The following is a 24875-nucleotide window of genomic DNA, read 5'->3' on the forward strand; positions in this document are numbered from 1 at the left end:
CCCTGAGCAAACAGCAGCTTTAGCACCCACAGCCATAAGAAAACCTCCTGCCCCAGACACAGAGAATCACTGGCCAATTTTATCTCTCACACACATGACAATGTCAAACTTTAATGTGAAATGTGCATATTATATGGCTCTATGCAGATATTTACTCTATGTATTTTGTTGTATTGATTAGTAGTGCTGTATTAACATGTTAATAGTATGGTAAATGTAGCTTTGTAGTTAAAAGGTAACTTTTGTAGTTAAAATAGGAACTATGTATGTGGGATATTTATTTTTTTTTAAGAAAGGAATGAGGTACTTGCATCAGATAGCAGCCACAGGACACCTAAATCTTTCAGAGAAAGAGAATTTATTGCTTTCTTATCTGAAGAAAAAAACTTCTGCCCTGAAGTGCTGTCCGGATTCAGAGGAAGAAGTTGACACTGACCAGACAGAATCCTGTGTTTGAATGGAATTTATGCATCATGTATGAGATGTATGAATATGCAACAGGTTATTGTTTTTAAGGGTTAATCCTCTGTTAACATGGGTCCTTTTTTGGACTTATGCTGCCCAGAAAAAGGTACCCTGACATCCATAACACTTTGTTTCTGTTGCATTCATATTGTCCTAATCCAAATTGTCCAAATTATTATTTCTCAAATTATATTACTATTTTATAACTATTTTATTATTATTAAACTTTAAAAAATTTTAAAAACAAGCGCTTGGCATTTTTCACATTTAATTCCCCGAGGAGCAGCAATCCGGGCTCAGGAGGAGCGGCAGGCGGCGGGGCAGGCGGGCTGCTGGTGCCACGCTCGCTCTGCTCTGCCCGCCCGCCGGCTCCATCTCCTCCGACATCCGGCAAGGAAAGCGAACAAAGGCAGAGAACAATTCCTATTGTTTTCCATGACTTTCTTCAGGGCAGCTCTTCCAGCGCGATGCTGCTGCCCAGTCTCGCCGGCTGCGGCACCGCGGCCCCCTGCGCTCTGGGGATGGGGTTCCTCTGCCACCAACCCTCCGAGCTCTCACCAGCACACAGACAGCTCTGTCAGCAGGGTTATCCACCCACCACAGCTCCTCTCCTGCTCCACAGCAGCGCTGGGCATTCCTGAGATGCTCAGGCGTGGGAATATGGCAGTGCTGGGTTGATGGTTTGTGATCTCAGAGGTCTTTTCCAAATAAATGATTCTGTGATGACACCCAGATTCCTGTAACCAGCCAAGGAACAGTGCCTGTGGTGGGGAAGGGGTGAGCTCAGCACGGGCTCAAAGTGAAGGAGACCATCCTGATCACTTCTCCAAGGGAAGGAGATCATCATCCTGATCACTTCTCAAAGGGAAGGAGAATCACCTGATCACTTCTCAAAGGGAAGGAGATCATCACCCTGATCACTTCTCCAAGTGAAGAAGAATCACCCGATCACTTCTCCAAGTGAAGGAGATCACCCTGATCACTTTTCAAAGTGAAGATCATCACTCTGATCACTTCTCCAAGTGAAGAAGAATCATCCGATCACTTCTCCAAGTGAAGAAGAATCACCCTAATCACTTCTCCAAGTAAAGATCATCACCCTGATCACTTTTCAAAGTGAAGGAGATCATCACTCTGATCACTTCTCCAAGTGCAAGAAACCACCCTGATCACTTCCCAAAGTGAAGTAGATCACCCTAATCACTTCCTTGGGTCTCCCAGGGGGAATAGAAGCATCTACAGAAGAAAGGTAGAATGGTTTTGGTTGGAAGGGACCTTAAAGCTCATCCAGTCCCAGACCCTGCCACAGGCAGGGATACCTTCCACTATCCAAGCCCCATCCAACCTGGCCTTGGACACTTCCAGGAAACTTCAGTTTCTTCTCTGAGCAAAGAAGGCATTCATCTATCATGTGAGAGAGAATTCAACCTACAGGTCTTGTAGGATGGTGATGGATGGATAAAATAAAGCAAATGCCCCCTGGTCACTGACTGGGTGTTCCAGGGACAGATGCTGAAAGATTCAAATGCTAAGTGAAGCTGGATGGGGACACTTTGGACAAATGGCTTCTCTAATAATACGGATGTTTTTGTAAAGCCACTCTTCATACAGAGCCTTAGGAGCTTCCCACAGCCCACAAACCCCAGGCCTCCCACCAAGGCCATGGTTCCAAGGAGAAGATCCCATATCAAACCAGGATCTGGCCAAAGACAAAGCTCAACTTATAACTGCCTCTCCAGACAAAGTGAGCTTGAAAACACCTGGACTCCAGCCTGCCTGTCTGCCCTCCTCCTCCATTGCAAGAACTGGCGAGAAAAGCCAAGCTCTGGCTGAGCAAGGCCCCTCTGGAGCCACCCTCACAGCAAGCCTGTTAGATACCAAGGAAGAATCTCCAACTCCAGAGGTTTTTGCTTCAGAACAAGTTCACCTGATCTAACCCACTCCATATTTCACCATTTCCTAGCTCCCAGAAGGATGAATGGCAAGGGGAAGCAAGCTACCCCTGGGGATGAGCTCTGTTGCTCATTTTCAGCTTGGAGACCTGGCCATGCCTCTAACACACCTGTCTCACAGAGGGAGATCCCCCAGCACCTGACCTGCTGACCAAGCTTGGAGGGATCCAGTCTGATCAGATCTCAGGGATCTGACCCGAAGATCCCTCAAGACAGGGATCCTGTTGAAGCACCACACCAGGAGAGGAGTCTGTGTGAGCCCATCCCAGGCAGACTTAGCGAAGAAACCCAGATTCATTCAACATGCCAGCCCAATTGGGTTCAATCTGCCAAATTATTTTGGCATGGGGAGAACTGTTTGGGGCCCAAACTTCCATCCCAGCTGTGGGTGGAGAACCTCCCCATGCTGGGTCCTGCACCCAGTGCGTGGGTGCCCCCCACCCCCTGCGTGTTGCATCCTGCATTTCTCTGCTTTGAACCCACCCCTGGCTGCAGCAGGGGCGTTTGCCTTCCCTCCTCAGTGAGCTCTGGCCCAGGACAGCCCTTCCTGGCTGTGGCATTCACATTCTCTGAAAAAATTCCTTCGCGCAGGGCTTTTCTCCTGGGAAGCTGAAAGGCAGAGAGAGGCCTCAGAGAAAAGGAGAACAATTCTTATCTCATTTGCTTCTCCTGTGTTTTGCACCTTTGGAATGTGTTTGGAGATTGTTTACCCACAGGTGATTGTTCCATTGGATTCTACAGTGAGTTGTTTTCACTCATTGGCCAATCAGTGTCAAGCTGTGTCAGGACTCTGGAGAGAGTCACGAGTTTTCATTATTATCCTTTAGCATTCAGTAAGTATCCTTTCTGTATTCTTTAGTATAGTGTATTACACCTTAAAGCTCATCCAGTTCCACCCTTGCCATGGGCAGGGACACCTTCCACTATCCCAGGCTGTTCCAAGCCCCATCCAACCTGGCCTTGGACACTTGCAGGGATGGAGCAGCCACAGTTTCTTCTCCGAGCCACAGTTTCTTCTCTTCCTTCTGTGTTCTGTAATATAGTATATTATACTATAATGTAGTATAATAAAGTAATAAATTAGCCTTCTGAGAACATGGAGTCAGATGCATCATTCTCTCCCCATATTGGTGGACCTGCATTTTCCAATGCCTGGCCATCCCTTCAGCCAGGGACACTCAGCTCTGGCCAGAGCTGTGACAGAGCCCCAGCCTCATCTTCCCCTCAGGATGGAGCACAGAGGAAGGGGACTCAGGCCAGGACTTGGCAGGGACATGACCAGACAGACCTGCTCCCAAATCCCTCCTGAGAGCTCCCACACACACACTGCTCCCTCCAGCAGCTCCCCTGTAACAACCCACGGGCCGTGGCACTGCCATTCGTTATCTATCAACACACCCCAACACCTCACCTACTGCCCAGTGCCCTCTCAGGGCTGTGAGCCACCTCCCAAAGCCACCTGGCTGGTTCTCCTGGGGTTCTAACACCACCTGCCCAGGGAGAAGAGCCATGGCAGCAGGCTGGGAGAGGCAGGAAGATCACCAGGATTGGAAGGTGTCTGTGCCATGAGACCTTCTCAGCTGGCCACAGCAGGAGCCCACACAGCTCCACTGTGGGAGCTGAACCCTCCTGCTTTATGCAAGGATTCAGTTTGCTGCAGAATAATAAAGTTTTAGTTCTTTTTGGCAAATAGAAGCAGGGAATCTAACCTTTAAACCTTCCATAGAGTTCCAGAATGGTGTGGGTTGGAAGGGACCTTAAAGCTCATCCCATTCCATTCCTTGCCATGGGCAGGGACACTTTCCACTAGCCCAGGTTGCTCCAAGCCCTGGCCTTGGACATTTCCAGCCTGTGCCAGGGCCTCACCTCTCTCACAAGGACATCCCAGCCCATCCCACATTCCTGTGGGGCCAAGAGAGCACCAAGCAGGACCACCAAATGTCAGGTGGCTTCAACACCTCCCTCCTCACTGATGGTTTCATCCCTGCAGCACCAGGGAGCCTGGCACAACACTTTGATGCCCAAGACATCAGGTGGCACCTGGCAGCAGGAGAGGGGACATCAGGAGCCCTTGCAATGCCACATCCAAGACAATCCCAGTATCAGCAGCACGGCTGGCACTGGGAAGGGACATTTCAGATCTCTGCTGCTTCTCCTTTCCATCCTCACAGGGGTAAAACACACAGAGCATCCTCACCAGGAAGACACCTGGCACAGAGCTTCCCTGTTGCCTCCATCCCAGGGCAGAGCAGCACCTTCCATTCGAGGTATCACCCCAGAAAGGCAAAAAAAAAGCTGGCAGGGAGCCCAAGGCTGGCTCTGCCCCCGAGCTGCAGCCGTTTCATGTGGCTCCAACGCCTCTCACACTTTCAAAGGCACACCAACCCAGTTAATGGATGTCTCACAGCCCACTGTGTGTGTTCTGACACAGCCCCTGTGCCAAGGAAAAACAACAGTGAGCGTGTGTGGATGTGTGTATACACAAAGCATTGACAGAGGATGTTGCTTGCATTTTTATAGCTTTGTTGGAGGGTTTGGTTAGGATTCTTTTTTTAATATAAAAGCCTAAAAGCAAATACAATCCAGAGAAAAGGATTTTTAAAAAAAAATCTTTAATACTTTACCTACATGCATAACACCTGTAGAGCTCTGACACTCCCCGAGGAACATGTTTTATAGTAAGTGTTTCAGGCTGAAAAAAGACAACTGCCCAGAAAAACATTGCTACTGGCCACTACTGCACATCCTGCCAACATGAGTGCTCATTCAGGGACACAATTAAGTCTTTCAGGGAAGTCTATCCCAGGAGCTACACAGCAGCTTTACAAGCTTTAACCTTCAGGTGTTCCCCACCTGCAGGAGCTGAAGCCTCCTGCTTTATGCAAGGATTCAGTTTGTTGCAGAATAATGAAGTTTTAAGGTTTTTTGGCAAATAGGGAATCCAACCTTTAAACCTTCCATAGAGTTCCAGAATGGTGTGGGTTGGAAGGGACCTTAAAGCTCATCCCATTCCATCCCCTGCCATGGGCAGGGACACTTTCCACTAGCCCAGGTTGCTCTAAGCTCTGGCCTTGGACATTTCCAGCCTGTGCCAGGGCCTCACTTCCTTCACAGGGAGGAATTCCTTCCTAAATTATAACAATGAGCAACAAATTTCTTTTGAAAAGCACAAATGCTCACCCTCTGCCTTCAGCTGAGTAAACAGCCACCAGGTAGGACAGTTCTCACCTCAACACCAAGTTTCAGGGCTCTGAGGTGAACTTCTGCCCACATTTTGTCACCTTTAAGACTGAGAGGTAGATATGGTCACTGGGTGGCTTCAAATGCCCATCAGCAAGCCCACTGCATGCCAGTCACTTAAAAATAACGGTTTTCTGCTTTTGAACAAAGATTTGAGGACTGTGGGGACTCTGAAAAGGAACTGGGCATCTGAGAAACCTGCTTGAGTAGAAATTATCCCTGTTTGTGGCAGGGGGCTGGAACTAGATGGTCTTTAGGGTCTGTTCCCATCCAAACCATTCAGTGATTCTGTGATCTACGTGTCCTCCTCAAATCCAAGTGCTGATACCAGCACTTTCTGAATGAATTCACCTGTTGTATGTTCACAAGAACTTCCTAGGCCAGACACATGGATATAATGACATAAAATACTCCACATCTGCCCACTGTCAGATTTTTATTGTTTTCTTTTAATTACCCAGCCACTGCCAGCACTAGAGACAAGACATTTGCCTGGAAAGTCCATGCAATCATGTCAGCTCTTTCACTGCTAAAGTATGCCATGTTTTAGCTGGGTTAGAATGAACCCTTCCACCCCTTTGGAGCAGGTCTCTTGGCTGTGTGGTTACTCATACACAACACCCACTGCAATACATTTTAAAAGGAGAAAATATAAGCACTTTATTTTCAGTATACAGACTAAATCCCACCATAAAATCAAGATAATGAGCAAGCACACATGAAAAAAAAAACACTCAGCACTTAAGCAAACCCCACTTTTGCCTTGTCTGTGTTTCTGCAGTGGCTCCTGCAGCTCTCCAGGGTTGTTCCCAAAGGTGGCTGCAGTACTCCCAGGAACAATCTTCCCTCTACTCCAGAAAACACTCCCAGTTTGCATAAAGTGCTACATTTTCCTGTATGCCTTGAAATACTAGTTAGGTACAACACTATTTCATCATCTCTGCTCCCAACCTATGTCCAGTCCCACTTCCACCCTGACATCAAAGCCACAATTATTTCTACAAGGAGGTAAAATCAGCAGGTTGTAGCAATACAGCTCTCCAGAGGTGCCCAACAATGGCAAAGTGTGATTTGCAGCACAGACAGCAAGACAGAAATGCTGAGCAGTTGTACTGCACACATGCACACGATCACCTCTGTAAAGCTTTCTTCATGGTGTGACTCCTTCCACATCACACTTTTTCACATTTAAAAAATAAAACAAAAAACCAGCCCTTGTCAAATTTAGCCCATTTAAAGCTGCCAACAAAATTGGATTCCATGTGCTATCAATGGGCATGTTATTGCTTGTAGTAAATTGGAGAAATTTGGACTTACACATGAGATTGGCTTGCAAAGCAGAAAGGTCAGCAGAGGCTCCTCAGCTGTTTTAGGAACTGACCAGCTGGTATTTCCTGCACCCTGCACACTGGCTCCAACACTGCAAATGTCCAAAGCACACCTAGTGCCATCACTGAGCAAACGGCCCATCCTCTCTGGCTCCTGTTTAATACACAACAGCACTCAGTGTAGAGTGTCACAGGTCATTTTTTTAAGTCCATCATGCTCACCTTGGCTCATTCACCTGAAAATGGGTGACAGGTGTGATGGCAAAGCAGTGCCAAATCCTCTCAACACTCACATGTCACCAGAGCGAGCTGATATTCTTGCAGAGCTGTGAACATGCCCAGCACAGCAAAAACATCCTCACTGGATTTTCCAGCTGCCAACGACCTAGCTCACCCAGGTGACCTTGCACAATGCAGCCTTCACACCTTGTGCCTCTGAGTGTGAGGTTTACAACTGAGTGTCCTCCAGGACTAATAAAGCAGCTCTTGGGATTTCTGCCAAGCCAACAGTGACTCAAAAGCTCAGTACAAACTCACAGTGGTACATGGGAACACCAGGCCATTCCAGACCCCCAGCCAGCCCTCACAGCTCACTCCCTAAAGTTCCTTTCTTTGCTAACACACCTTGACTACAGCCCTGCTTTACAGCCTCTCCTGCTAACTATACTCTTCAAATATACTCTTGCACTCTGACTGCAACTGCTGCCCTTAACCTAACAAGTACAGAGTGGATAGAGTAATTCCTGTCTACTGCTGCTCCAGATGCAATGCTACCTATAAAAACACAACTAATTCTGCCAGCAGATGATCCAAACCAGCACTGCTCTCCAACAGCAGATGGGTGAGGGAGGGCTGCAGATTGCCAAATCTCCAGGCTTTCCACAGCACAAAGGAAGGTAGAAACAAGCAGCCTTTGAAACAGCATTGTCTCTGTATTTTTCTCTACTATTAAATCCCTTTTCCACACGATTTAGTGAGTGAACTAGAGGCTTCTCTGGAGCAGTGGAAGAAAAGAGATGGCAAATAAATAATGAATTATAAGAACTAGGCCAATAGTTTTACAAAGTTTTCCTTTTTGGTACCAGCACTGAGCACTGCTCATTTCCAGGTGGAGAGAAATACAAAACACTTCAGTCTCTCTGTGAGCTTAAAGTCCAAGTGACTTCTGCACAATCTGCTTGGCAATTTTGTTAAATTGTTCTCTGTCTTCCCGCCACATCTTGGAGGCGTCTACATTGGCTCCACTTTCATCATTTGGCTCTGAAACAAGAAAGACAAAGGTAGGTGGGCAATGGAGCCTCTTGCTTCTTCAGCAATGTCACTTCCCCAGGGCTTTGAAACACTTCTCCTCCTTGAGACTGCAGAAACATCACTACAGCAAATCCAGTGACAGCTCCTGCATTCCCAGAAGGCTCTGATTTAACTGACCACAAGAGAAAGGATATCACAACAAGTTTGGGTTTAGGCAAGAAACAAGTGGCACAGGAGCAGGACTTTCTTTTGTTTGTGCTTTCAGCAGTGGAGCCCCACCATGCACATGGCCAACACAATGTGGCACCCCCAGTACTGTCAAGGGCTTTTAAAAACGTGTGTTTCTCCCAGCAGAACAGTTTTTTCTTGTTCTCCAGCTTCCCAGACACAAAGCGCCTCCAAGCAGGCCACCCAAACAGGCTGTCCCTTGTTGGGATGGTTTGGTCTATTAAAAACCAACAAAACAATCCAAGGAAACCCATAGAATATGCTTTCACTTCTGCAACATCTTTCATGTTGATTCAGATGATTTCAGAATGCTTTATGAAGCACATGGAGTGCTGAAGTCTCAGGGGCTCCCTGTTTTTTATGGAGGTGAGCTGGAACCCAGGATTTACAAGGTCTGTGGGCAGCAGGACAGTGTCCTGGGGCTCCAGAAGGCACTGCCACACTCTGCTCACCTCCCTTGACACAGCAGTCACACCCACCCCAGCCCAGTTCATGGCAGTATCTGGTTCCATCCTTCTCCACATGGTGCACCTTAGAAGCCAGCAGATGTGCAGATCCCCCAGCCTGGTGAACCTGGGCTTACACTACCTGCACAGCCAGGGCTCAGAGGTCTCCAGTGCCCTGAAAGAAGCTGACCACTGGTGTTTTAGCCTAATTTCTCCAAAAGCCATGGGAAAACAGGATGCAGAGGCAAAGAAGGAGACCAGGTGGCTCGCACCCTTCCCAGTCCAGGTGAGGCTGCACCACAAACCAAGCTCTTGGAAGCAATGGGAATCCCGTGGGTACTGTTTGTCTGCACAGCTTCCCAACTCCAGGATACTATTCCAAAGCTAAAATAGCCCCTTGCAGGAATCTGTTGCTTGCTCTTTGGTCAACTTTGCAGCTTCTAAATCCATTTATCCTTCAAAACCAGTTCTAAGGGACATGGCTCTGCCCTCTTCAGGCAGTTCAGTGGCTCTGTTCACTTCTAGAAAATGGCAAATTTTTCAGAGAGCTGTACATGACAGAGCTGATCCACAGCCCTTGTTAGATTTAGGAAAAAACATCTGAAAGGCTCCACAAAAAGTTTTTCACCCCGGGTCTCTCCTCAAGAAGCCTTCCTCTGAACCAGAGACAGCAGAGTGGGGCACGTTCCCAGGCTAGGAACCACAAAGAGAAACAGAGTGTGCTGGCTTCTGAACCAGAGGCCATGGACTCCAGTTTACTGTACTGGTTTGGTCTGGTAACCCTTCAGCTGCCAAAGCCAAACCCAACACAGGCTGTAATCCACAGCTTTAAACATAAAGAACAGCACAGCAAATACAGAGAGGGCTTTGTCCAGCTGAGCCTCTGGGACCACCTGACCCATCTCTACTGTCCCAGGTGCTACCAACCTGGAAGGAAAGCCTTGCAGTAACCCCCCTTACTAATTCAGTTGCATTTTTTCCAGCCCTTCTCAGAGGTTCACAAATAAATAAACAAATCCCAAGGCTTTAAGAACTGTGGCTGCTGCTGAGCAGCTTTCCATGTGCTTTGCTCAGTGAACAAGGCAAAAAGCAAGAGGCTGCACTCAGGAAGGGCTGCCAGGACAGCAGTGCTCACCTGCCAGCATGCTGACAACAGACAAGAGGATCTTCTCCACGCTCTGCACGGGGCTCCACCGCTCCGCGCTGCTCTCGTAGCCCATGGGGTCATCCCCAGGAGCGTGAAGGATGGAGATGCACACTCTCCCATCTGGGTAAACTGCACAAAAAGCACACAGGATTGCTTGTTACTTAGTGGAAATGATCAGCATCTCCATCTCTTGGACATAGAGCAGCCTTAAGGCTTAGCTCTTCTATGATTAAAACTAAATCCAGGTTTAAATTTCCTCTATAAGCAAGAGGACACAAAATGTGAAAAACAAAACCTCAGGGCAAATCTTCTTTAAGCAACTCCTTCCCAAAGTGCCTGCTGGGAGCATTTGTGTCTTTTAATAACCAGTGAAAGGCTCCATGGAAAAAAAGAATGATGCAGCCTGGTGGAATAAGGCAAGAATTCCTGCACAGACACAGCTCCAAGCAGGTAACCAGTCCCATTTAAATGGAAATGAATGCACTGAATGCACATCAGAGTCCTCCACTGGACTGTGACCATGAAAAGGATTGCACAAAGGAGGGAAAAGTGTTATGTTGTATATATTATAAACATGAGAAAAAACAAAGTGTTATGTTAAATATATTATGAACAGTAGAACTGATCTTTTTTTGAACATTACTGAAGTGCAATCAGAAGAATTCCCACTACTTTTTTTTTTTTTTTTTGCTTAAAGCTCAGCTGCATTAAAGCACCTGGAAAGAAGGAAACCTATGAATTAAGGATCCAGGTGCTTCCCCTCCCACCTTTAGCAAAAGTAACAGTACAAGTTGTCTTCACAGAGACTGGACTCCACTGACTTGGTAATGAAACCAAACAAAGGCTGAAGAGGCAACTCAAAAAAAAAACCACTGCTCGACCAACATGGCCTAATTCTCCTGCATGGCAGGCTCCTGAGGAATGACAATTTTAATGCAATAATTTCAGGGATTCTATTCCTTGGGTGACCAAGCTGGTGCCATTGCCAGGAAAGCAAGACAAAACAAAAAGTGGGAATGACTGCTGGAAGCAGCTGTGCTCATTTCCAGCTCCTTCCATTCACCCACAGCTATGCCCAAGCATGTAAGTACTGTGGAGCACATTTATTTACAGTCCTTCCTGCAGCCCCAGGCTGGGGACTGGAGCTGCTCTAACCATAGCTGGAAGAGGGGCAAACAGCAGGGCAGGTGCTGAATCAGCACTTCCTGCAAGCCAGGAACCCACTGGCAGAAGGGATTTCACTCCTGTTCCTGCGCAGTGCCTCATTTAAAACAGCTGGAACACAGCAGCACAGTCAGGACATCAAAGGCTGATTGCAGGAAGATGTATGGATCTCCTCTGCCTCTGCTCAGGTGAGACCCACCCCTGTCCAGCTGTGGGGCCCCAACCTGAGGACGTGGAGCTGTTGGAACGAGTCCAAAGGAAGCCACAGAGAGATGCCCCAGGAACAGGCTGGGAGTGCTCAGCCTGGGAAAGAGAAAGCTCCAGGAGACTCCAGAGCCCCTTCCAGTGCCTAAAGGGGCTCCAGGAGAGCTGGAGAGGGACTGGGGACAAGGGGCAATGGCTGCACACTGCCAGAGGGCAGGGTTAATGGGATATTGGGAAGGAATTGCTCCCTGTGAGGGTGGTGAGGCACAGGGTGCCCAGAAACGCTGTGGCTGCCCCTGGATCCCTGCAAGTGTCCAAGGCCAGGCTGGAAAGGGCTTGGAGCAACCTGGGATAGTGGAAGGTGTCCTGCCCATGGCAGGAGGTAGAACAGGATGGGTTTTAATGTCTCTTCCAGCAATCCTTCCCAAAGCACCCATGATCCTGTGATCTCCCCACAGGGATGCTCAGTGCCAATGCAAGCTATGCCATTCATCACTACTTAGTTACTTTTGCCAGAGTATCCAAGGACATTTTAATATAACAGAAAACAGTTCTGTGGTATCCCCATTCCCCCTTGACATAAGATAAACTGCAAAGATGAGGAGACACAGCAGACTTTTTAAACATTTTCCCTGTGATTTCTCACAGGGGGAGAAATAAACAGAAAAAGCACAGCCCAGCCACCCCTTTCTGGGTAGAAGCAGCCCACCACAACCCCAGCTGAGAAGATTCAAGTGTCTGCTTCAGGTGATCTCAGCTTCAGATTAAGAAGACTCAGAGACACAGGGCTTTAAAGAGCTGAGCTGACCATCCAGCGTGTTCCAATTATCCCATGGAAGAAACACCCATGTGTAAAGCCACTCTTTAACACAGGAGTCAGGCAATTTGTGCTTCTCCACACCCCACTCCTCCTGGCAGTGCTGCACACAACACAGCTGCAAGCAGTGAACCTCAAGCCAAGGCCACAGCTGGAGCTGCAGGGACAAGGATTTGCTCAGGGAGACCAGTCCTGACAAGAAGTTTGGGTAAATTAGTCCAGCTGGAGCAAGGTGCTGACATGGCCACACTGCCTCCAAGTGCCAAAGTGCCCTGTGGTGACATCAGAGCTCCAGAGGTGATGCCACAACGCCTTGGGCATGTCCACACAGTTCTATGCTGTGACATGCAGGTGTGTCCTCCACAGGAGAACAAAGATGTGGATTAAATGGGTAAGAACCTGCACAGGTGGTGCTTCCAGAAAGGAATAACAGAGAAACTTCAAGAAATTGCAAAATTCCTTGTATGTAGGGTGAAATAAATGGACTGCCAGCTGAGATTATGACCTGTGTTTTCCAAGTGCAAGAATGTCAGCTGAAGAGGCAGCACTAGGCAGGAGAACAGCATTTGCCTTTTCCTTAAGGAACCCTAAGGGTTTTTAAAGAAAACTTAAGGTTTTTTCATGTCCAGGGCTCAAACTTGTTAACTGTATTTCTTGTCACTGCAATTACTCCCACTGAAGAGTCTTCAGATAATATTGTCACCATCACAGATTCACTAAGGCTGGAAAAGGTCTCTAACTCAATCAGTATCACAGAGCAAAGGCCAGGAAAGTCTTAATATTAAACACCTGTAAATGTGTTGTCTGCTCGGACAGAGCACTGTACTTCAGAGAGATCCCCTCAGAAATGTTAAACCTGTGATTTCATGGGGCAAAAGCCATGCTGACTAATAAAGCTGCACCCATGAACAACTTTTCAGTCATTAAAATAACACCAAAATACCTAAATACAAGCCGTAGAGCAAGAGTGAGTTCATGGTGTGTTGGGACAAGGCTCTCGGGCACGTGGTGGGATTCTTGGGGTTTCCTGCATAGGGCCAGGGGTTGAGCACCATGATCCTGATGGGTCCTTCCAAACTCAGCATACTCTATGATTCTGTGTCTGGAAAGAGCCTGCATTAATTCACTAAGTCTCACATCCTGTACAGAAGATTTAAAGGCATGGAATTTGCTGGAATCCTTTCTGGATGAGCAAATTTTTTATGAGGAATAATGGGATAAAGATAAAAGGAGCCTAAGACAGAGCAAAACTGTTGGGCAGCTGAATGCTCGTGCTGCCTGCTCAAGGTTGGGAAGAGAGAGAACCACCCTTGGGAAGGATGCCAGATCTCCTGCTGCAAAAATTTCTTTTTAAGCTGCACAAGCAACCCACCCCCCTGTGCATCCTGCTGCATCAGACTCACTGTTGGGATGGAACATCTCACAGGTGAACCTCATCTTGGGAGGGCTCAGCGGGTAATCCAGCGGGAAACTCAGGATAGCAGGGAAAACCCCATACTCAAAACAGGTGTCTTCAGGACCCCTAGAAACAGATAAAATGTTATGCACCAAAGTTTTAAACAGCTCTTTCAGCCAAATTCTTGTCTAATGAGATGTTTGAGGCATGGGTTACATCATCTTCTCCAGGAAACAAAGAGTTAAGGTGCTCTTACCCCACACCTCATAAACTTAAATCCAAATATGAGGCTTGGGAGGCAAGGGGGAAATCAAAGCTTGCATGCTAAATTACTAGGAAGGTCACAACACTGTTTAATTAGCAGGGTGTGTCTGGATATAATTGGAGTATCTGGCTCCAAGGCATGTTCCAGGATTTGAGTGTCTGCACGTCAAGCGAAAGCAGAGGCAGGTGTGGGACTCCTGTGCCTTTGAAGATACTGTTACGCTCTGCAAGACAGAGATGTCAAATGCTGGAGCTCAAAATTAATTTATAAATGCCACAGAGATCCCAACCGCCAGTATCTAGCACAACCACACAAACACTTATCACTGTCTGATGCAGAAAGCACAGCAAAGGTTTGTAAAAATAAAAACACAGCTCAGAGGCCATAATTGCCAGAAGAGATGCAGGACAACAATGTGTCTTTGCAGACTTCAGCTATTGAGTCTGCCCTCCCTCCAGTGCAGGTGGAGAACAAATGGCTTCATCAGGGCTCTTGTAGAAACATTTCCTTATTGTGTTCAGAATCTAGTTCAAAGTGCAGCAGAGTTGAGAACATAAAGACAACTATTTTACCCTGCCTACATAAAACACTTGTGGAAAGTGAGCAAAAACCAAGTTATTTGTGAGCAAAAAACAAGTAATAAATCATTAGCCATGATTTACTCAAACTTGATGAACCATCTGGAAGTTGTAACACAAATATGATTTCCCTTGATTGGAAAGATGACGGAAAAAGCTTCAGCACCAAAAATTGTTGCCAAGGAAACCTCATGTATTTAGTAAAAGGCTGTTCCAACAAAGGTTCCACTGTCTGGGAAATAAGGGTTAGGAATATATTCATGCCTCCTCCATCCAGTCCACATTCTCCATGCCAGAACGAACATTAAAGTTGGAGAGCAGCAAATCCTAAAGCACTGGAAGACTTACTGTCTCAAACTTGGGGATTCAAAAGACTTGGCTGGCAGATAAACATAAGAACTATGTGATTTAAACATGAATATTGACACTGGCAGGTAAGGTAAGAGAAATGCACCAACATTCTGCAAGAATGAAAGCTAAACTGTCTCAACCACTTTGTTCCCTTTCTGGCTTTTTCCCTAAATTTAGTCAGGATTCAATTCACATCTGAGAGTAAACTGAATGCATTTTTTCCTGACCATTTTAATTCCAGCTGCATTTTAAAGGCTTATTGTTGAACTTCTGAGAGTATGTACATACAGGCATTGAAAAGCTGGTGGGTGTCTATGTTCTGTTTTGAGAGCAAACCCACAGCCTTAAGGGCTCTTCTGTCAAATACACTCAACCCAACATACTCCATTTTAGGCCCTGCATTATGTGAGCAAAATGCTTTTGTTTTAGCCACTCAGCGCTGCCAGGATCAACTTCAAAGAAATTATTAAAGTTAATCCAAGACAGCATTTGCAGCTACAAAACACTCAGCATTTGAACTTGACAGCATCACTTTTAGCTCACAAAGGACATTGGCAGGGCCAGGGAGGTAAGAGCATGGCAGCTGCTGCAATCACCCCCTGCTCTGCAGTTATTTCAAAGCTGACAAGAAGGCAAAGCATGAAAATGAGAAGCTCTGCCCTCCAGGAGCAGAGAAAAGAGTGGTGGGTATCTTCCAAATTGGAGAGGGAAGTACCTTGAGGAGGGCAGCTAATGGGAGTTTGGAGAAAAGGCTCCTCAGGAGGGACCTTCTACAAATGCCTGACAGGAGGGTGCAGCCAGGTGGGAGTCAGGTTCTGTCTCAGAAGACAAGAGACAAATCAAGAAGAAACAGCCTCAAGTTGCAAGAGGAGAGGTTTAGGTCGGATATTGGGAAAAATTTCTTCCCTCAAAGGGTTGTTCAGGCTGCCCAGGGCAGTGGTGGAGTCACCATCCCTGACAGCATTCAAAAACCATGTGAATGTGGCACTTGGGGACACGGTTTAGTGGTGGATTTGTCAGGGCTTGGGGAATGGTTGGATTTGATGTCTTAACGATTCTGTGATTCTAATTCTATAATCACAGCTTCACATACATTTGCAAATGGCTTATTTGTGAAAAGATGCTGGAAAAACACCAAACGCCACAATCATCAGATGCCCAAAAGGGGAATGGAAACAAAAGTCATAAGCCTAATTATAGATCTAATTACCTTTCTAAACAGCTTTGTGATAAGTTGACTTCAATTTATGCTGTTTAGTTTTCAAGCAATCTTTAGGCTAATAAAGTTCTTAACCATTGCATGCTTTTGTGTCTTTTGGGGATAAACTTTAATAGCAACACACACTTGTACCTGCCAGCCAAAGAGGGCAAGACTTGGCCTTGAAATGTTAAATCCATGAACACAACACAGCCTGGAGGGCCTCATGCAGCACCAGGGAATTGAGCAACATAAGGCAAAGTCTCCTGAAATGATGTTGCAAAGACCTGGCTTTCAACAATGCTCCCCACCTCTGGTCTTCAGAAAGGTTTTCACATGGGTATTATCAGTTCTGTGCCCATCACATTAATTCTAGGAGTGTAAGATTTGTTCTCTCCTTTATTTTACTATGGTCTTAACATTTATGTATTTCACATTCTTCCAGCACTGCTGCTGCAGACAAGAACACTGGAGATACAACTAATGATTATTTCCATGATTTAAAAATGCAATGTTTTATCTCCAAGTCAAGCTCTTACATCAATCTATGTAACATTACCCAGCCTACCTTTGAATGGATAAATGAGAGATGTCTTTTTTCTCTTAGGTCTCTTTTTTTTTTAAAGTTATGTGCCATTATATAAAGCTCTAGCTTTATAGAAATTGGGTGAAGGAAAGAAAGTATTCTGCTCTTTTCACAATTATGTTTCTTACCATTTGCACTTCATCTGTCTAAAAATCTGAAGGCAGCTTTACTCCTGTTTTCTCATCTGCATGCCTCATTCCCTGAATCTCACACAGCACATCTGAGATTACACAACACTGGAGGGAGACCACCACAGACAAATACAAACAAGTCATGTAATTTACTTTCCAAAGGCATTGTAAACACTGCTACTAACAAGATTTGTAAAGAGATGAAAGTAACCAAATGTGTTTGGGGTAAACATGTTTCTATTGTATCACACCTTCAAAATTGAGCAGATCTTAAAATATAACTTTATTATGACACACACACAATGCAGAAACCAAAATTAAAGCACCTCCGCCTCTCATTTTACGCTGACAAAGACCTGAAGCTCAACACTCAGCACTTTAAAGGGCTTTCAAGTCTGCAGAGCAGCTCCTCTGCTCTTTAAGGATGTGACAGGAAACATCAGAAAAGGTATTTTCTAGGCAATTCAGAAGTACTGCTGAGCGTCCCTCAGGAAATCTCTACTCAGCCACAGCAGCTCTGCTAGGAGGAAGCACCAATAAGCAGGAATTTCCTTCCATGTTCCAAGAAGTGCATTAAACCCTCTGGGATTTCCACACTGCCAGCAATCACAGCTGTCTGACCTGAAATCTGGCCCATTACAAAGCAGATGTGCTGACTATGCCTCTCACAGAAAGCCCAAGACCCTGCAGCCAAAATCTCTGATGTCAGGCAACAGAACAACCAATTTCCATGCTAAGTGTTTCTTTTCAGGGAACTGAGCTACCAGGAAGCACAACCTGTTATCCCAGGAGAAATCACTGCACATAAGCAGAGGCATTTGCCAACTCTTGCCATCAATGAGCAAAACAAGCAGTGGTAATCCAAACCTCCACTCAGCAAGGTCTAAAATAACTCAGAGCCATGCAGCAGCATCACCCACACAGGCACTTTGTGTGGAATAGGGAACTCAGCTTTTGGATTGGTTGCACCCCTGAGCCCAAGAGACAGAAATCTTGGTTTTCATCCCTAGACAACACATTCCAAGCAAACCCAGCTAGGAAAGCTCTGCCACCCACAGCAGCTGAGAATCTCCCCAGTCAGCAGTGGTGGTTGTAGGGAAAACCTGCCCAGATCACAGCAGGCACAGAGAGAGCAGGGTCACAGCCACTGCCTGCTGTCCCCAGAGCCCTCTGGGACAACCCAGCCCTGGCTGAAGGAAAGGAAATCACCAATTCTTACCAAAGGAATCCTGAAATACAGGGCCAGGATCCACCCTAACAACACATCACCAGCTTCAAGGTGGACTCAGTGGTCTGGAGCTTCTTCATCTTTTAATTGTGCAGCATTTGCATAAATTGTCAGATGTGAGTGACAAACGTCTTTTTCCCTCTCTTCTAGCATTTTAGAACTTTATTTTGTAAAAATCACCAGTTATTCCATGTACTCAAAGTTCCCAAAGAAGGTACAGCAGGAGTAGGAGCACAAGAAAGAGAGAAGACACCCTGTAAGATGCTGGGCAAAAGGATTTTGTCTTTTTATGGCAAATTTTGCTACCAACAACCACACCCATCAGCTGGGGAGTGGAAGAGAGAGAACACAGCTTTGTAAAGGAGTTTTCATCAGCCCCAAAACACAGCAGGTCAGGATCAGAGCTATTCACCAACAGAAGAGTGAGTCTTTTTCTACACAAAACCACTGCATCCAACTCTTGACAACACCAACTGATTCATGAAGGGTAAAGAACTTCAAAAGAATTTTTACTTTAATTTCAATACTTTTTCTGATCAGAATCTTTCAATATTTCAATAAAAAAATAGTAAATAAATTAATTTTAGACATTGATTTTTTTTTTCTCCTGTCACTAATAATTTGTGTATTTTACTCCACTCAAGACTTGTCCTGCACTTGCAGTTAGGCAATGTTCCAACAGGTATGTGTGATCTACAAGCAACTGTTTGTTTCTTACAGTGTTTGTAAATGCAAAATATATCCAAGGGAGCCCAAATTAGGATTCCTGACAAATTTGTGAGCTTGTTATTATGACACCTGTACAAGAAGTTATCATAACAAGTTTGTACACATCACCAATGCTGCCTCTGTCCCTCTGTTTAAAGTCCAAATTTAAATCCCTGCTTGGATCAGAGGAATTTCCAGCCCAAGACTGGCCAATGCTGATGTCTTACAGAACTGACAATCCTTTTGTACATTCCTGCTCTCCTAGAAGCTCATCACAGCAACTGCTGATTTCAGACACCAAACAGAATTTAACTCACATGATCAGGGCTTCCCATTCAAAGAAGTTCTCTTCATTCATGGGACCTGTGAAAGAGAACAGAACAATGCTCAGAGCTACCTGAACACAAGGTCACAGCTCCAGAGGGCACAAACCCTGCTCAGCTCCTCACCTGCCACAATCCCTTCTGGTGGGTTCAGGGTCAGCTCTGCAAAAACAGAAACACAAGGAAGATTGAGGTGATTTGTGAGCCCAAGCATTTCAGGAGGTGTGTGAGTGGCCATGGCTTAGCACAAGGGCCCCACCACCATTGCTTAATGCAGCACAGTCTTCTAAACAAAATTATTTGGCACTTTGGGGTTTTTCAGGCTCCTAGAACTAGCCTTGGAATCACAGAATTGTTTAGGTTGGAAAAGACCTCTGGGATCATCAAGTCCTCTCTCTTCACAGAGGCAATAAATTAAACCTGAGAAGGGAGACAAAAACAATTCACAAAGCCTGGGAAACACTCTATTCTTGCACCTCTGTGGTATCTGCTGGATACCACAACAGCCTGAAGTTTGTATTCCTGTAACCTCTCTGCACCATTCAGGTTTGATGCACCTCAGTGCAAAACCCAGAACGACACAAAAACAGGAGAAACAGACACATGAGAATTCAATCCAACCTCCTGCACGGCCTGGAAAATGTGAGTTAAAAAAAAATCAGCATCAATAAAACAGCCATGGCTGCACAGCAAGTTTGGATCCATCAATCCTCACTTTCTCTAGAAAACTGACACAATTCCAAATTCACGAAACAATCTTCAGCATCAGCCCCTTACCTCAAGCGCCTGAAGGCCAGTACACCATGTGCTGATAAAATAACAACCAGATTTTCTCTATCTAGTGGACTGACCATCAGTTTCTAGGTTCTGATGTTCTGCAGGGAGGCAGCAGCAGCTGAGGCACAGCTCAGCCACAAACAGGCAACCAGTTCCTAGGGGCTCAGCATCAACCCCAGGGCTCTGAGTGAGCCATGGGGCAGCTGCTGGAGCTGGTGGCAGGAGGTGACACTCCCAGCTGCTTATCCAGCAGTGCTGCCTCATCAATGGCCTCTGGAGCACCTCAGTAACACACAGAACACAGCCAGAGACACTTGACCCAATTTCTGTTCAGGCTGTAGGTGAAAGCTTTATGGGGAGTGCTGCACAGAACAGATTTCTGTCTTACAACAGCTCCTTTAGTGCAGCATTCAAAGAAGATGCTGAGATGCATTGCCAGGAGAGATCTTCAGTTTCCTCTGAGTGCCCTTAACCTTGGCACAGCCCTCTCTGAAGTTCCAAAGCCCAGCAGCAGACTGAAAGTCAGCCCAGCTGTTTTCCACACGTCCTGGCATTCCCTGGCAGGTTTTTCCAGCTTCACAGTGGGTCTCCAATAGCTTTTCTTGTTGATGTTTTTAGACAGAAAGAGGGAGATGTCAAACACAGGAGCTCCTGGAATCATTTTGCTCCATCTTGTGGTTCTCTCTAAGAAGAAAATCCTTCTGATGTTTCCCTGGAAAAGCTGGCAGTAGTCCCTGAGGTGGGCAGCCACATGGAATTGTGTCATACAGCACTCCAAGGAGAACAGGGGCAATGGGAATAAACAGCCAAAGGCCACAGAGCAAAGGGTCTTCATGAGGACAGAGGTTCCAGTCTCCACTTCCTTGCTCAGCTCCCCCCTCAGAGAAAGGTTTCCATCCTCAAGGATCAGGTAAAGCAATATCTGGGCACTCAGGGGCACAGGAGCTTTGATTTTGAGTGGCTGCACATGATCACTGAGAAAGGTCTCCATGGGAATGGTGACATCCTACCCTGTGACTTCCCCAGAGCTGTTCAAAAGGAAACTGAGAGCCCAGATGAACATGAAGCACTAGGAGCTGACACAGCATCAGCTGCTACAGCTCACCAGAGTCTCCAAAGCAGGGTCACTCCAATGGAATGTCAGGGAGGTGTCCAGTTATTTGTAAGTGAGCAGCAGAAAGCAGTGAAAGGCCAAAACCAGTGCTCTGATCACATGCAGAGTGACTCTGACAGAGCAGCGAGGCCAAAGAGTCCCACTCAGTGCAGAAATTTTCCATAATAGCCAATCTAAACCTCCCCAGGTGCAACTTTTTATTTGTTCCCTGGGAGCAGAGCCAGATCTTGTGAGTTTAAAACAGAGCTGACAGCAGACAAGTGTGATGCTTCTATCAGGAATTCAGGGCAGGTTTCTGCACACACAACCAGCCCCTTCCTTTTCATTTCACTGCTCTTTGTGGAGTCATTATCAGCCAATTCCACCTTGGAGATGGTTCTCAGGAGAACTGAAAACACATCTTGGTTAAGCACTGATGAGACTGAGATCATCCTTAAAAGAGAAGTTTAACAGAATGTTTCCTAAAATCTGCAAGGGGATTAAAAGCCCAGGACTCAGGAAATATTATGGGTATGTGCTCACATCAGTATCTGACAGCATCTGTACTGAGAAGAGCAGTCAGTTTTCTTCTGGCTCCACACAACTCTCCCCAGGCACTAAGGATGGGAGGTACCCACTGAAGCCCTGCCAGGTTCAGAAAGTTTATTATTTCTGTGACTTCCCAAATCTCACAATTAACATAAATCTTTTATTTTCAACCTGACAGCACTTCCAAAGAAACCTGTTGGCTCTACAATCCACTGCCCTGCTGCCTGTTACAAACAGGCAGGTACACAAACAGGAAGGAAATCCAGTGCATACAATCAGGCACTGCAGTTCTCAGGTCTCTAGAGATTTAATTCTTCCAGAGTGACCCATTTTACACTTGAAATTTCAACCAGCACAAGACATTTTCAAGATCTGATACCGTTTCTTTACTTCAAGAAACAGTAAACACAGAAAAATAAAGCTTCCATCTTTTAACTCTCACAAATATAAGCTCCTGAGAGACTTAGGTCAGGCTTTAATACTATTATACATCTAGAATTAACAACAGGCACACACTCTAATAAAAATCATGCCCTTTTTTATATCTGATTTTTTTTTCAAAGCTTTAGCCAAACTAGTTCTGGCAGAGTAGATAGTAAATCTGAGAAAGCAAAAAGTCAAACATGCAAAGATCTAAATGAGGACAAGAAACCAAATCTGTGTCATCTGGATGTCCACAGCTTCCCCTCCTTCTTCAAAAGGAAAGAAAACCAGTGCAATTCCACAGCCTCTCCCAAAATGCAGTAATATATCTGGGCTCCAACAGGTAGAAACTCCCCACAATGTCAAGAATTTTTCACAGAAGGAAACGATTAATCTTTAAATTAAGACTTAAACAGAGTGTGGGCGTGCACAGATAAAGAGATGAAAGACAAAAAATGGAAAAAATGGAAAGAATTAGAAGTCTGGTAAGGAAAATACACCCAGCAGCAGGGCACTGAGTGCCACACTGTCACAACTAGAAGTAACTAAAGGGAAGAGATAGAGGAGAAGAGGGAAAGTAAAGAAAAAAGATGTGTCCATAACTTTGTAGATAACACACACAAGATTTCACCCAAGGTGAGCAGGCAGGAGAGGGTCACTGAAAACCATTCCCAGGCCCACATTCACCCAGGCAACACACATCATCAGGAGGGAGAAATGTCACACTGAGCTGAACCTCAGACTCCAGCCCTGTCCCAAGGCAGGACTTGCTCCTTCTCTGCAGAAAGAGGCAGCAGAACTACCTCCAACCAGGAGCTAGTTTTATTTTTCATGATAACTTTAGCTGGAAATCTCTACAGGGCTAAGAGATTCTGCAGAGCTACAATTAACTGCCAATCTTTACAGAGACACGAGGGAAAGGTTGTAAATCAGGCTTGATTCTGGGGTTTGTGCTAAAGGAAAATAACAAACATGCAGCAGAGGGGAATCCACAGACACCCAGATGTCTGTTTTACTGCACTCCTGCAGCTCAGGTTTCCAGAAAGCACTGTGCACTAGCCACTGCCAGTTACATTCATTTTATACAACACTGTGTTTTATTGGGCATGGGAAAGTGCTTGTAAATGCAGATCACAGACAAAACATTATCTCTGTTCATGACTACTGTTACCCTGGGAAACTAGGCAGAGAAGATTCACCTCCTGCCTGCCTGTGGTATTAAGTCAAAATCTTTCTGAGATCATTTAGTATCATTTTTCCTAAAGATTTTGTTCATACAAGACACTCCAGTAAGACCTCTGTGCTCCTAAACAACAAAGGATCATAGATGCTTTTTTGAGACTTAGGGCATTGATACGAGAGGACAGAAGCAGTGCCAAGACTTTCTGTGGTTGTTTGTCAGGTCACTGCCTCTGGATTACAACAGGAAAATGCAGATTTCTAGGGCACACACTGTCAGCACAAACTTCAGCCACTCACCAGCCCCAGCTGGGTGGGGAGACCTGGCTGCCCAAACCCTGTGTGACAGCTCAGCTCAGAGAGCTCAGAGCAGCCTGAGAACAGGCACAGAGCTGGCAGGAATGTGTGTCTACAAATACTGTCTCTCACACATCATTCCACTGAATGATGACAGAAACAAGTCCCTGCCCCTGGACAGAGCACAGGAAGTGACCTTCCCTGGAGCACAGAGTCTGTTCTTACAGCCCTGCTCCCTCCAGCCTCACCAAACATTTCTCCATTCTACTTCCTTGCTGTAAATAAAAGCCAGAGCATTAAAGCCCAAAAGCACCTAGGTACACAAACAAGTATTTCTTGCCAACAAAAGGCATGCCTCAAACCCATCAGGGTGCAGATGAGCCATCCCAGAAGCTCTGGGATTCCCAGAGGTCTGGCCTCTGGTCCCTGTGGTCAGCATCACTGCAGCCACCCCCTGCAGCCACATCCCACAGTGGTTTTTAAACAAACAAGTCTATGTCTTTCACTACTAAATTAAAATTTAAATCCCTTTACTAACCACTTGGCTTCCATTAAGGACTTCACAGAATTACAGAATCATTCAAGTTGGAAGGGACCTTGAAGTCTCCATCTCATTTCACCCCTGCCATGGGCAGGGACACCTTCCACCAGCCCAGCCTGCCCCAAGCCCTGTCCCACCTGGCCCTGGACACTTCCAGGGATGGGGTAGCCACAACCAGAAGGATCTGCCCCGACAAACACCTCGAATTACCTTTGTTGTAATAACAGAGCTCTGCAACAGAGATTTCCATACCTGTATCTGTTCCATCTGGAAAATTGAACAGGGAAAAACACCAAAATAACTGGCCAATTGCCCAGGGTTCCCAGCCTCCCCCTGACTAAGATCCTGGAGCCGCGGAATCCCAGAGGTGTCACCCGCACACCGAGCTGTCCCCTCGGTGTCCTGGCGGGAGAGGGGACAGGACGCCGTTCCCACAGCCCCCTCAGAGCGGGCAGTGCCCCGTGCCCGCCCGTGACCCTCAGCCCGCCCCGGGAGCTCTGTACGGAGGCAGAGAGGACCCAGGGCACGGCGAGGCCCGCGGCCCGGCCTGCCCAGCGGCCGTCCCGGCCCCGCCCGGCCCGCGGGCCCTCCCGGGCTTTGGGAGCGCTCCCCTTTGTGAAGGCAGCGCCAGGGGCCCAGGGAGCGCCACTCACGCTTGTACTCGGCCATGAGCCGCTTCAGCGCCGTCCCCGCCATGGCGCGGCCCCGCCGCCGCTTCCGGGTGCGCGGCCGGAGCGGCCGCCGGCGGGGCGGGGCGGAGGGCGGCGCTCTATCCGCCCGATCGCCTCTATGGTAGCGGCCGGTCCTCCCGCCGATAGCAGGCGGAGCAGGAAAACCTCGGGAGTTCCCTGTGGGAAATGACAGGGAGGATGCAGGAGAATCCGCAAAATGTCCCATGGAGCGGGAGTAGTGTGGGGCGGATTAGCCGGAGCAGCCCCCACAGGGCCTTTCCTGCACAGAGAGCGGAGAGCCCGGCCCGAGTCCCGGAGGGGATCCGCGATATCCCACCC

General features: G+C 46.7%; 1 protein-coding gene across 2 annotated transcripts; it reads right to left on the minus strand.

The window, feature by feature from the left end:
* Nucleotides 1-5070: 5070 nt before the first annotated feature.
* On the minus strand, nucleotides 5071-24612 carry UBE2G2 (ubiquitin conjugating enzyme E2 G2). 2 transcript variants are annotated; one of them, XM_030954722.1, is made up of 6 exons: nucleotides 24519-24612; nucleotides 19133-19168; nucleotides 19001-19046; nucleotides 13646-13764; nucleotides 10046-10186; nucleotides 5071-8245 (listed from the first exon to the last, which is right to left on the minus strand). In XM_030954722.1, the coding sequence occupies exons 1-6, from the start codon at nucleotides 24559-24561 to the stop codon at nucleotides 8133-8135; spliced, it is 498 nt and encodes a 165-aa protein (XP_030810582.1). In that variant the 5' UTR covers nucleotides 24562-24612; the 3' UTR covers nucleotides 5071-8132. The 2 variants fall into 2 exon arrangements, with proteins under 2 accessions (XP_030810582.1, XP_030810581.1); XM_030954721.1 differs by lacking the exon at nucleotides 24519-24612 and having other exon boundaries at nucleotides 19133-19642.
* Nucleotides 24613-24875: the final 263 nt, after the last annotated feature.

The sequence above is a fragment of the Camarhynchus parvulus genome, chromosome 9, assembly GCF_901933205.1.
Source record: "Camarhynchus parvulus chromosome 9, STF_HiC, whole genome shotgun sequence".
NCBI lineage: Eukaryota > Metazoa > Chordata > Aves > Passeriformes > Thraupidae > Camarhynchus > Camarhynchus parvulus.

Bases quoted from the DNA above. Each gene is read 5' to 3' on its own strand.
- UBE2G2 (XM_030954721.1), bottom strand. From the start codon at position 19,244: ATGGCCACTCACACACCTCCTGAAATGCTTGGGCTCACAAATCACCTC. The intron at 19,047-19,132 runs GTGAGGAGCTGA...TCTCTTTCACAG, and splicing joins ACCAGAAGGGATTGTGGCAG to GTCCCATGAATGAAGAGAAC. The intron at 10,187-13,645 runs GTGAGTCTGATG...CTTTTTGTGCAG, and splicing joins TGAGATGTTCCATCCCAACA to TTTACCCAGATGGGAGAGTG.